Source organism: Coturnix japonica, chromosome Z, assembly GCF_054131305.1.
Source record: "Coturnix japonica strain WE chromosome Z, WE-NBRP24, whole genome shotgun sequence".
Lineage (NCBI taxonomy): Eukaryota > Metazoa > Chordata > Aves > Galliformes > Phasianidae > Coturnix > Coturnix japonica.
Genome location: NC_140702.1, coordinates 64,983,051 through 64,996,114, shown reverse-complemented (window position 1 = coordinate 64,996,114; position 13,064 = coordinate 64,983,051). Strand labels below are relative to the sequence as shown.

Here is a 13,064-nt window from a genome sequence, read left to right as displayed (position 1 = left end):
AATGATGAAGACCAATAATAAGCACCCAAAGGTGACCAGGAAGCACACACGACCTAGAGATAAGTGAATGTGGCTCCTCTGCTTGGTTAGAGGACCATGATGCTGTCTGAACCAAAACAGGTAAATACTTGAGGAACTTCATGCTTAAATATATAAATAACTTTTTACTTATTTATTTTTTAAAGTAAGATGCTAATGGCATAGTGACAACAGAGTGCAGGTGTCAAACCCTCAGAGATGTCTACATGGCACTACTGACTGCAAGGAGCACCTGTGGGAGAGCAAATTCATGTACAGGAGCCATCAGGTGCTCTTAAAGCAGGTGAATACTGAGCTTGTGTTCTTCCCCCAGTATCCCAGGTTCTGCTTCTGGGATTTGGTTTTATTAAACAAAAACAAACAAACACAAAACCAACAAGCAATAACGGCAATGGAAAAATTTCTCTGCTTCCTCAAAGAGCGTGGAGAAACCACTGAAGGACTTGCACCTCTGAGGAGAAAATCTCTTTCCTTGTGGTGATTTTGAATCAAAGGCAGATCCCATTACACAGCACTGGGAAGGGAGATCAAGCCCAGCTTTGCCCTGAAAAATACTCTCATTAAATGAAAGCTCTTTTGCCTCTCTTTCACCCCAGGAAAGCCTTATCACAGCTCAGCATCAGCAAGAACTGGTCAGGAGTAGTAATTTCTTTTCCCCCACCAGCTATTTTTTGCAGCTCTTTCATTCTCTTTTGAAGAAACTCAAGAAATTTGACTTGGTTTAGGGTCAAAATTATGTGTATCAAGACTCCATTTGTACGGCTGCAAGGAAACACTGGACAGCAGCTAAAATCCTGTAGCATGATTTTGCCCTGAGTGGCAGCACTGCTTCCTTCCTTGCCAGTACCGAGTCCTTTTTACTGCCTTTGGAAAAGAAATAAATGGGAAGATACAGAAAGGGACACAAACCTTGCTGGAGTCTTAAAGCTGAAAAACCTCTGTCCCAGTTGGGTACCTGCATTTCGGAGATGCAGCACGTGAAAAGTATGACAGAGATTGTAACATGGAGGGGTTTGCTAAGGCAGACTACTAAGAAGAGTGGGTTCACATTAAAAAAATGACAGCACTGTTGGAATGTGAATAAATTTCTGTCTTGGGCATCATACATATTTATTTTTAAAAATACTGACACTGGGAACAAGAAGTTATACTTGCATAACAGAGTTCCTAAAATAATTTCCATATTTAAATTCCTTCATGGATTGTTTTGTGGGATGTAGTGTTGCCACAGTACTTATCTGCAATTATTGCAGTCTTGGCATTAAATGCGTCTGCTCTTATGAAAAATTAAAAATATTCAGAACAGAGGGCAACACCAAACTGCAACACAGTCATCTGAGCTGAAAGAGAAAATGCCAGCCGTCTGTCACATCCACTCTTAAATCATGTGTTTCTTAAAATTCCAGCACCTCCTGCCATTGGGAACAAGGAATTCACAGAAAATGTCTCTACACTTCCCTACCACATTTGCTTCCAGTTTGCAATGACCACCTCAAGTCAGTTTCCAACAGTTATTTTGCTCCTCATTGGAAAAATTCACAAAGAAACAGAAAAAAATGATTAAAAGAATTATTCCATAGAAGCACCAGGGAATTTCTGATAGCACAGACAGGAGGCAGATATTTGTAATTTATCCCTTGGAAAAGCAATAAGTAGACTGAACTAACTGTAATGCAAAGGAGGAGGATGCTGAGACCTCCAAGACAAATGGGCACATCCCTGTTAGGGGCTTTTGCAACATTCCTTCCTAGTCAACACCATCCTGAAATGCAAAACACATTACAAAATGCAGCAGCATACCTCCTGCAGCTGCTGCTCTTACACAAGAAGCTCCTGCTCCAAGAGGGCCTCTACAACCCAGCCAGTCACTCTGCTTGCTTCATCCAAGGTAACAAAATCACCAGTGTTAAGGAGCAACTCATCCAGGTCATTTCAGACACTTCAGGATGAGGTGAATCACCACCCAGGGGTGCCTAACTTTTTCCTGTGACTCTAAAGGGAGCCCAGCTCACATGGAGACTTGTACTTGGGGCCAGATGAATCAATTCTAATTAAATTTTACTCTCTGAGATGAAATGTAGCAGCAGCATAGCAGTAAGAAGCACTAGCAGCAGCCAGAAGGGTTATAAGATCAATGGTCTCTAGGCAGAAGTGAAATCAAGTCTGCAAAGCTCCCACAGTCTACAGAAAGCCAGTTTTGTGACTATTGACATGAGTAAACCTTCACCTTTGTAGACTGGTCCTGATTGAAGCTGCAGTGACAAATGGTTCACTTACGACACAAGGGGTGAAGTCACTCTCAATTTCAGTCAGAACCAGACCAAACAGACCACCATGACTTGAATCATTGGCTTTGATCTTGGTCTGCCAATTTATCTTTTAGTTACTGAAGTAATTTCCTTATTGGCTGGTAGAACTTGGCACTTCCTTAGCCAACTTAGAGGACACATGTAGTGTTATCTTTGCTTCTTTAAATATCTACAACTCCGAATTTAAGCAGTAACACATGTTCATTATAAAGCTTTTCAACAAGCAGCACTGTTCGTTTCTTTAAATAATCTCAGGGGTGATAGATGGATAATGAAGTCTATGTAAGAGAATTTAACTTGCAATTAACTGATTCATTAAACAAAATACCTCATCTTTTTGTGAATGTCTTTTTTTCTTCTTTATCAGCTTTTCAAGGATTGAAAGAAAACAAGTTTTCCTTCTTTTACAACTCCCACCTGGTTTTCAATTCGAAATGAATCTGTTATTGCACTGAATTAGCTAGGGCAGGCTGCAGGAGGAAAAATATTTTCTCTGCACCTGCAAAAGAAGCTGCTTGGTTCAAAAGCCACTTTGACACTTCAACAAAATCAGGTTCCCGGACAGAAAATTCGCTCAGCCATATGACATTTTATATAACTGCCAGTAAACACATTGTGCCAGTACTGCCTTCCATTTAACTAAGGCAGCTGAGATTAGGTTTAGTCTCTACCATGCACTGCCATAACAACAGATGTAACTGAAGAGGTATGTATTTAAAAAAGCAAATATATTTAATTTTTCAGCTGATTTAACTTGACACATCTTGTCACGTTTATTTGAAATGAACTAAATTGCTCTTATCTATCCAAACCTAGCACATTTAGACAGCCTGTGCTCTTGTTTACCAGTGCCTTCTATTCAACACAACAGGGCTGGATGGTTTTGCACACACAGTTTGTGATCAAAAGTAAACAGGATGTATGGAAATCCTAGCATATAAGTGACTTCTGGAGACCCTGGACCTGCAGTTGCACATTCTCACTGCCAGCCCTCATGCCTCCACTCAATAATGCCTGTAGTGCATTTCCTAGAATCACAGAAAGGCTTGGGTTTTGAAAGTACCTTAATGACCTTTTAGTTCTGAATCCCTCTTGAGGGCAAGGACACCTTTCACTACACTAGGCTACCCAAAGCCTCATCCAACCCAGCCATGTTCACTTCTTCAGAGATGGGGCATTTACAGCTTCTCTGGGCAGCCATACCAGGGCCTTCTGGCCCTCTAGGTAAATAATTTCTTCCTCATGTTTTACCTAAATCTACTTTCTTTTAATTTAAAACCATTCTTCAATATCCTGTAATCCATTCAGTTGCAATTTCTGCAATGTTATAGCCTAAACAGAAAGTAACTGCAAAAACATGGAGAAATGGTGGTGCATTCAGTGCAGCATGTTTTAACACTAACAAACCTAAAAGTATTACCAGGCTTACAAAAGACTTTGTAATATACTCGGGCAGGAAAAACATTACCATATGATGAGCTGTTGAAGAGTTCAATATTGAAGAAAGCATAGTCCCCATTGGTCATTCCTTGCCGATGAGCAGCCAACATGATGTTCCTGATTGTGTCACCGCTGGCACACATGATTACAACTGGTGGAAGAAAACAGAAAACACAGATAAGAAAGAGTTCAAGAACTTTATGGAACAGATTCTTTAGCATGAATGCTGCCAGAGACAGTGACCTGAGCTGTCCTCTCAGTGTTGCAACAAATATGACAACATAAAGAACTAACAAAGCTAATTACCTAAACTGCTGACAGAAGATGGGCATCAAACATAGAGTGAAATTTTACTCACATCTCCTCTGAAAATAATTAAGTAGATCCACACGTTACCTAATTTTCTTACTCCTGCAGCTCAGGAAAAATTCTGCCTTCAAATTTCTTCTATTATATACATTTGTAGAGTTAATTGCAACCATAAATCTTAGTTATTACTTCAAAGTGTACATAAGACAATCTGAAGATTAAGTAATAAGATACAATGGCACTACCATTTCAATTCTTTTGAAATCTTTGGTGTAGATTTTTACCTACACTCATGCTATCTGACATTTAGGTAACTGCTCTAGAATTTGTTGCTTTGTGATGATCATTGATCATCAACAGTAAAAATGACCTTCAGGCAACCAAGCCTAGAATCTGAGCGTGCAAGCAAAGTCCACAATGTCTCATCCTGTAAGATTTTGTAGCAGGGACTTGGGAAGTCAAAGCAGAAATCTGATGTCCATCCAGCACAGCACTGTCCAGCAGTCTCCACTCCAGTGGGCTGGTCTGTCCTAGATACCTCCACAAAGTCATGTTTGAGCCACTGATGTCATTGAGCCCTGATGTTATCTATCTGGACTTCAGTGAGGTCTTTAATGCAGTCCCCCAAAATATTCTTCTCTCCAAATTGGAAATACATGGATTTGGTGGGAGGACTGTTCAGTGGCCAAGGAACTTGCTGTGAGATCAAGTCCAGAGAGCGGGGGTCAACGGCTCAATGTCTGGATGGAGATCAGTAATGAGTGGTATCCCCCAGAGACCAGTGCTGAGACTGACTCTCTTTAATATCTTCGTAAGTGATCCTGACAGTGGGACCAAGCACATCCTCAGCAAGTTTGCTGATGACATCAAGCTGTGGGGTGCAGCCAACACACCAGAGGGACAGGATGACATCCAGACATCCCTAGACAGGCTGAGCAGTATGCGCAGGTGAACTTCATGAAGTTCAACAAATCCAAGAGCAAGATCTTGCACCTGGGTCAAGGTAACCCCCACTACCAATACAAGCTGGAGGATGAAAGGATTTTGGCCAAAAAAGACCTGGGAGTACTTTTGGATAGGAAGCTGGACAACAGCCAGCAATGTGCTCTTGCAGCCCAGAAAGCCAAAAGTATCCTGGACTGCATCAAAAAGTGCAACTCCAACACAAAAATGATCCATGGAATGGAAAACTTCTCCTATGAGGATAAACTTAAAAAGCTGGGGCTGTTCAGCCTGGAGAAGGGAAGGCTCTGAGAAAACCTGATAGCAGCCTTTCAGCATCTAAAAGGGAGCTACAGAAAGGAAGGGGACAGACTCTTTAGGAGGGTCTGTGGTGATAGAACAAAGGGAAATGGCTTCAACTTAAAGAAGGTAGATTGAGCTTGGATATGAGGAAAAAGAGTGAGGGTGGTAAGGCACTGGATGGCCAACAGATGTGATGGAGGCGCTGTTCCTGGAGACTTTCAAGGTGAGGCTGGATAAGAACCTGGGCAACCTGACTAAGTTGTGCATGTTCCTGATCATTGCAAGGGAGGTGAACTAGATGACCTTTAAAGGTCCCTTCCAACTCTAAGAATTCTATGATTCTATATCTTTAATGTGTTTTTCTCTTTAGAGTAACAGTGATGACTGAAAAGTTGTTTTCCCAATCTGGCTGGGGGAAACTGTGCTGCTTGCCACCCCACCCCCCTGCAGGTAGAAAGCAGGAACTCAGCAACAGGGAGAAAAACATCTTTTGTATGGCGCACTTCATACCATAAACTTTTGTATGCATCTATAGGACTATCAATATGAAGCTAGCGACAAGAGACTGTTGCAAAGCATTCTGTCATTGCATGCTTTGTGGCTACATCCTATATTAAGGTTGTAAGATGCTGGGATGACTACATGCATGTTTCCAAGAATTCTGTCAGGCACAGCAGGGCTCAAAGACTGCAATAATGAATGCAAATATTTTCACTCCCATAATAAATATGATTCAGAATCTTATTCAACTTTTCTGGTTATAAGTAAGTGTTTGCTATTGTAAGAAATTAAGATTTGGCCTATTTGGCCTTTTTACTCAGACAGTGACTCTTCTCCCATTGCCTCTCTGGTTGGATGTCATCACAAGCACAAAGTTTCAGAAGCACCACTGGGGTGGATCACATCTGGTATATCCTCACATGTCAGGATTACCATGCAAAGTTCTGTCCTACTGACCACCACAGCCGAGCAATGTAACAATTTCCAAAGCAGCAGAAAAAGGCATATTTCATGAGTATTGTGAGCTATAATAGCATGAAGTAGAAGAAGAAAGAATTTCTTGCAATGAAATTTGGAACAAATCTTTTCCAGATGAACATCAGGAACAAATTTGTCTCACTGTTCCTAATTTCAGGATAGGTGAGAGATCTCCTTTTGTTATGTTTCCTTGCTGCTCTCCCAAATCTCCCTTGACTCTGCCCGTGTAATTAATGTCTATCATAGAACTGTAACCCGCAGATGGAATCAAAGAGATTTCCAGATCACCAGTGAAAGATTTTGAGCAAGCGGAATAACAAAAAAAGAGCAGGGGAGGGGGGGAAAGACTACTTTAAAATATGTTAAGTCATATTTTGTAAACCTCTAAAGGAATGTAAAGGAAGTGATATTAACAATTTGGATATAGTTTTTAACCCAGCAGGAGAGCAAAGAGCACATATTTCAAGATTTGGAGGCAAATAAACTATGGGCACATCTTACAATCTTGCAAAAATGTAAATTGCTCTTATTTAATCTACATCTGTACCTTACAGTAATACACACACAAATATGCACGTGCACACTGGTACATGCATACCATAGTAATTCTAATACTAGTATTCTGTATTTATTGACTAAACCTGCAAATACTTAGATTAATTCCCGTTAAAGGAGTGCTCTCTTTGCCAAGCACTTACCTAGACTATGGCTTTATCTAGAACATATCTAAGCACAGTACTGGGTTCTTGACCAAGCTACAAGACAGCTTTAATTGTTCATTCAATAAAGACAAGTAGTTAACTTTTATAATTGTATTTTTCATTATGATTTTCTTGCATCTCCAGATCTTTCAAAGTGGCTGCAGAGCATGGGCTGACCAAGATAAGTTGGTGCCCAAGTGTGCCTGTGGGCTCCCAGGAATCCAACACCAGCCCCCAGACTGCTGCAATCTAACCCATGGGGCCAGCCTCTGCCCTACAGGTAAGGAGAAGGGCCTGGGTCTCCGCAGGCCAGCTGATGGGATGACTTCTTTCTCAACCCTGGGAGGGCCTGGGTGCGCATATCCTGAACAGGCTTAAAAACTGTTCAGAAAAGCCCCATCACTCAAGTTACAATCACCACAGCAGTGATCTCCAAGAAGGCAGAAAATGCTGGGTAAGAGCACAGGATAGAATCACAATATGTGTGATAGTGATGCCCTTAAAATCTAAACAGAAATGACATGCTTTGGACAGTGTCACATCATCCACCGGACCCGGGATGACTTCCTAAGAGTCCCAAGAAGAAAGGAAGACCTAACCCAGTAAGCCAAGGCACATGGCGTATCTGTCATAAGATACACAACTTTTAAAGTGTCATGACAGCCTGGAAAATGTGGTAAGCAGCAGGACCACCCCCTCAGACCCAGAGGAAGATGTAAGGCAAACTGCATAGTCAGTATTTAAAGATAGGAATGTACAAGCAGAGGCAGAAAGGCCTCACTTGCTGCATCTCTCAGTAACAGCATGGACCAGAAAACAAGTTGGAGATGGAGGGAAGAACTCCAGTCCCCCAGCACAGCACAGAGATGTAGAGAAGGAGCACAGAGGGCTGCATTTATTCAGCCTTTTGTACATTACAGAATAAGGCTGGATCAGAAGTCTCAGTTCAGCAAAGCATTTAAGTCTGAGCTGAAACTAAGTTTCTGTTTTCCTCGAGTGTAAGTATGGTTCAAACAGTGGGTTTACCCTTAGCCCATCAGCCATGCTCCCATAGCTCATTCAGACATCCTAAGCTCCCTCTGGCTAAGAACAAACACTTGTCTTCTGCCATTGTCACACAGCTATGCTAAGAAAGCCAAACATACACCCAAGATTAAAAGAAAAAAGGCACCTTTTCACATATAGCTGTTTCCTTGAGCACTCACACATTTCTTTACCTGCATTCCGCATATTTCCCTGAACGCAGTTCCTAGGACAGCTCAATATTAAGCATCTGCTCCAGCAATTCTACTAAGAAGAGTTAAATCTCCACATATTCCTAGACCTCAGCTATGTCCTCCTGTACAGCATCTGGAGTGCATGGAAGACTTCACAGCAGTGTAACCACACCACCAACACCAGGCTGCTAAGTCAAAGCCCTGCAGCATGGTAACAAAAGCTGAGCCAGACACAGCATCATCTTTACCTGCTCAGTTTCTATACTTATTAAATATTAAGCAAACGGGGATGTAACTGTACCACAAAGTATTTTTTACATCTATTCCACTAGAAAAACAGCCAAAGACTTTCTTTAGCCTGATCCAGCAGTTCTGAATGACACCTCTTTTCTTTTAGCAATAGCTTACGGTGGAAATTTATGGCTGGTCCATTTAGATGAGCCATGTATCCACACACTGCTTGATACAATCACACCTTAAAGTACATTTAACTACAAACTTGTACATCCTGAAGTACTTCACAGTTTCACCACCTCATGATGCCAAGCCAGCTCTGCCAGCCCATGGGTGACTTTCCTGCGTGCTTTACAAGCCATTTATAAACAGGAGGGAGAACTGCTGTTTACAAGGGTGGATAGCTGTAAGACAAGGGGGAAAGGTTTTAAACTACGACAGGGGAGGTTTAGGTTGGATATCAGGTGGAAGTTTTTAACTCAGAGAGTGGCGACTCACTGGAACAGGTTGTCCAAGGAGGCTGTGGATGCCCCATCCCTGCAGGCATTCAAGGCCAGGCTGGATGTGGCTCTGGGCAGCCTGGTCTGGTGGCTGGCAACCCTGCACACAGTATGGGGTTGCAACTGGACAATCGTTGAGGTCCTTTTCAACCCAGGCCATTCTGTGACTCTACAGTTTATCAGCATGTGCTTTGGTAACAGCTGGTGGCAATGTAATGCACACTCTCATGGGTTGACCACTCACATGTGCTAATATGTGCCAATATGACCAAAAACACAAAACATATTTTCTGTTTAAGAACTACTACATGGGGTTTCTAACAGGAGAAGGAAAAGGATCCCCATGGCAGGACACAGCAGGGTGAAGAAAAAGCTACCTTTGCTCAGCCTTTCAATTTGCACAGAGATGGCTTAAAGAAATAACCTGAGAACAGGCAACAGATTCATTGCTCTGCATCTGTGAGCAGATGGGGGCAGTTTTGGCTGTAGATGAGCACAGACCTCCGGCAGAAAGACAATTCCTTCCTGTGCCACAACACCATCCCAGTGCAATCCCAAGGGCAGCCCGTGCTTCCTGATGCAGGAAGGCTTTGTTCAGGGCAGTCCCGGTCTGACGGGAGTTGGTGGATGTGTGGCCCAGGGATGCTCATGCGGTACTTCTCCCACATGGGTGCGTGGTTCACCTATCCCAGAGGACATCCCTACCCAACTTTCACTTCCAAGCATCGCACCTCCAGCTCTGCTCCCCACTAAACGCACCAGCGAGGCTCTGGGCAGCCCCACTGCTCCATCACAGAGCCTCTACTGTTAAAGACCTCCTAGATCATCCAGCCCAACCACCACCCCACCACCGCCATGCCCGCTACACCGCACCCCTCCACTCACCCCTCTCGCCAGCCTGCAGGGCACGAACGACATCATCGATGTCGAGGTGGCGGCTGGTCTCGTCGAAGCTGTGCACGGCCATGTGGAAGGCTTCATCCTGGAAGACCACATGGACGCCTTCCATGGCGAAGTAGCAGCTGCGCTCGGGGTTGCTGTCGCTGTAGAGCAGCGTGGCGCGGCTCCACTGGTGGTGGCGGAACAGGGCGAGCAGCATCTCGCCCATCTTGGCGTAGGCGGGGGCCACGCGGGTGAGGTGCGAGTACTCGCCGCCCTTGGCCCCGAAGCCGGCGGCCAGCGCCCCCGCCGACAGCATGGGCACGTCCCAGTGAGCCGCCAGCCGCGCCACCGGCGCCGCCGCGTACTCGCAGACGGGCCCCAGCAGCAGGTCGGGCCGGCGGCGCTGCAGGGCCACCATGTCCACCAGGCTGAAGAGGGCGCGGTTGCCGCACGCCGAGTCCTCGTAGGTGAGCTGGAAGGCGTAGCCGGGCGGCAGGCCGGCGCCGCTCTCCCGCAGGCTCCGCACCGCGTACTCGATGGCCGGCCGCACCCGCCCCAGCGAGAAGAGGTAGGCGTCGTCCTGCGGCAGCAGCACCAGCACCCGGATCAGCTTCTCCTCCTCCTCCTCCGCCGCCTCCGCGCCCGCGGGGTCGCCGCCCAGCGCCGCCCGCGCCGCCAGCACGCAGCAGAGGCTACCGAGCAGCCAGGGCGGCATCGCGCCCGCCCCCCCCGGCAGACCCCAACTCCGGCAAACTTTGCGCTGCCCCGTCCGCCCGCCCTCCCGCTCTCAATTGTTCGGTCGTGCTTTATTGCTCAGGTGTTTGGCCAAACGAACAACCTGCCCTAGCTCTGCGGGTTACGGACGGCGCATCTCGGCTCTTAGCTCGGAATGCTTTGGGGTTTGCCGTTCTCCTTCGGTTCCCCCCTCCCGCCCCCCCCGCGGGGCTGCCGGCACGCTCCCTCCCCGCTTAAGTAACGCGGGAGCGGCGGCGGCTTCTCCGCACGCCCGGCGCCGCTCCGCCGGGTTTGTGCGCAGGGAGGAGCCGGCCCCGCCGCTCCCGCCCGCCCCCGCCCTCCGGCGGCCCCCCCGCGCTCCACACCTCGCCCACGGGCCGGGCCGGGCCGCGGGGAGCTGCAGCGTGGGGCTGAGAGCCCAGCGACATGGGGGGATGGCCGAGGTGTCTGCACGGGCGGCCGGGGATGGGGAATAATGGATTCCGTAGCACTTTTCGCTTGTGCGGGGGTTTGAGCCCCCCGCAGGGTGGGAGTGGGGCAGGGTTCGGTGCTGGGGGATGTGAGGAGAGGGCAGGAGGGCAGCGCCGGCACTGGGTGGTGCAGGCAGCGCAGCAAAGCGGGGTGGGCTGCGCAGGGCTCGCATCTCCTCGCCCCGAAAGATGCTCGTGTCAGCAAAGCCCCACAGGGTGCCGCCCCCGTAATCCGCTGGAGTCTTTCTGGGACCCCTGTGCCGCTGGGGTACTCAGGAGTGGTTTTCTGTCCCTTCCTGTTCCCTGTCCCTTCTGTCCCTTTCTTGCCGCATAGAGTTGAAATTTCCCTAATGAGGAGGAGACAAGTGTTGCTCTGAGATTATTTTCTTTGGGGGGACAGGGGGAGGCGAAGGAAAACCTGCTTTTAAAACTGAACAATACAGCAGTGCCTGATCAAGGCATGTTAAATGCAGCCCTGTGCACCTCTCTTTGCTACTCGTAAAGCTGCTATACTTAATGCTTTGTTACAGTCCATTTAAAATGGACACTACTGTTCTGGAATAAGGAATGGTGTCAGTGTGAAACGTGCATTATGTTTTGTGAGGGAGGCTTTTGGACACCTGATGCTTTTCAACAACAGAATCCTGAAGGATGTCTTTCTGTGGGTTTTCCTATGTACTCATCCTCAAACCCAGAGCAGGACTGCGTGGTTTGATGTTTTATGGTTACTCAGAGAGTGCCAGGTTTGCGTTAGAAAGGTGAGTGAACTGCTCCTCACTTTACAGGAAGGATTTGTTTAGTTCATCATGGAGATTGTTTTCAGGGCAGTGTGTGAACCCGCAGCTGTTGCTGCCTTCACTGTGTAGTCCATGAATGGGAAAGGGGGGCTCCAGGGGTGACCACTGCCTCACTTTGAAGGTTCCTTGATTACAAAGAAAAGAAAGCTGTAAGTGTGCAGCTACAGCTGGGAAGTGTAATAAAAAGAAGACAGATAATGTAACATGCAGAAATAATCATCAGAAATTTATTATTATTATTATTATTATTTAGGTGTATTTATCTGACAGAGCTCAGTGAAATGAAAAAATCTCACAAAGATGTGTAGCTTTTCTGAGAAATGTGCCTCAAATGTAGTTTTATTTGATTACTGAATTGGACATCAGAGTGTTCTTGAAATTTATATAAACATCCACCCTGGTGAGGCTCGTTTTGTGTGTTCCTGTACTGTAAGTTATGTCAGGCATTTTTTTGTTGTAGATGACTCTATATGACACACTGGAGATTAGGCTGAATGTTACAGTATACAACATGCCAGCCATCTACACCACAAAGCTTGCAAAAACATTTTCTTAAGACACATTTTGAAATGCTGACCTTTGTAGTCACTGCTTTATGCTGAACCTACAGATGTGTTTACAGCACTGAAATCTGGGAGGATCTCTTTTGATTCCCCTTTCCCCCAGCAGAATATCTTTTTCATTTTACGTGTGAGCTCCATACTCTCCTAGCTGTCCTCTTTGAGTGTAAGCTGTGTAAACATGATGGAGGAGATAGTAAGCCCATAAATCACATGGTTGCCATCCTTCACTCTGGCTACTCCTTGTGAGGTAAAGCACTGCTGGGAATGAATAAGAGGGAGAAGCACGGCCAGCCGGAGGGGCGGGGGGAGAAAGGCATTGAGCCAGTGCTATTTAGCGGTAGTAGTGTAAATTGGTTTTGATGCTTTTGGAAAAGATGTGGCCCACAGTATGTGGTCCTTGCCTGAGCAATTGCATTCAGCCTTAATCACAATGTTTCTGCAGGCCCAAAGTGTCACAAATGTTTCAGTTGTTTCCCTTCACCTTAAGCAATTTATGAAGATGAATCCTGGTGATTTATTTATTTTTCTGAGCCAGACATTTATGGATGAGAATTTACTTGTTAATCCCAATTCAAAATGACGCTTAATCCACCTCATCAGTCATTCACTTCCAGTATTTTCCATCGCTATAAATCCAGCATTTCT

The 13,064-nt window shown here is 45.8% G+C and overlaps 1 protein-coding gene across 2 annotated transcripts in view; it reads right to left on the bottom strand.

Annotated features, from left to right (window-relative positions):
* The window catches only part of NPR3 (natriuretic peptide receptor 3), a 44,102-nt gene extending 33,214 nt beyond the window's left edge, over positions 1–10,888 (bottom strand). Inside the window, exons 1-2 of one of the 2 annotated variants that reach the window (XM_015848381.3) lie at positions 9,858–10,888; positions 3,817–3,939 (exon numbers count right to left, since the gene is read on the bottom strand). In XM_015848381.3, the coding sequence (XP_015703867.1) occupies positions 3,817–3,939; positions 9,858–10,569 (835 nt within the window). In that variant the 5' untranslated portion in view covers positions 10,570–10,888. The remainder of the gene's footprint in view (positions 1–3,816; positions 3,940–9,857) is intronic. The other variant, XM_015848382.3, reaches the window with a different exon arrangement.
* Positions 10,889–13,064: the final 2,176 nt, after the last annotated feature.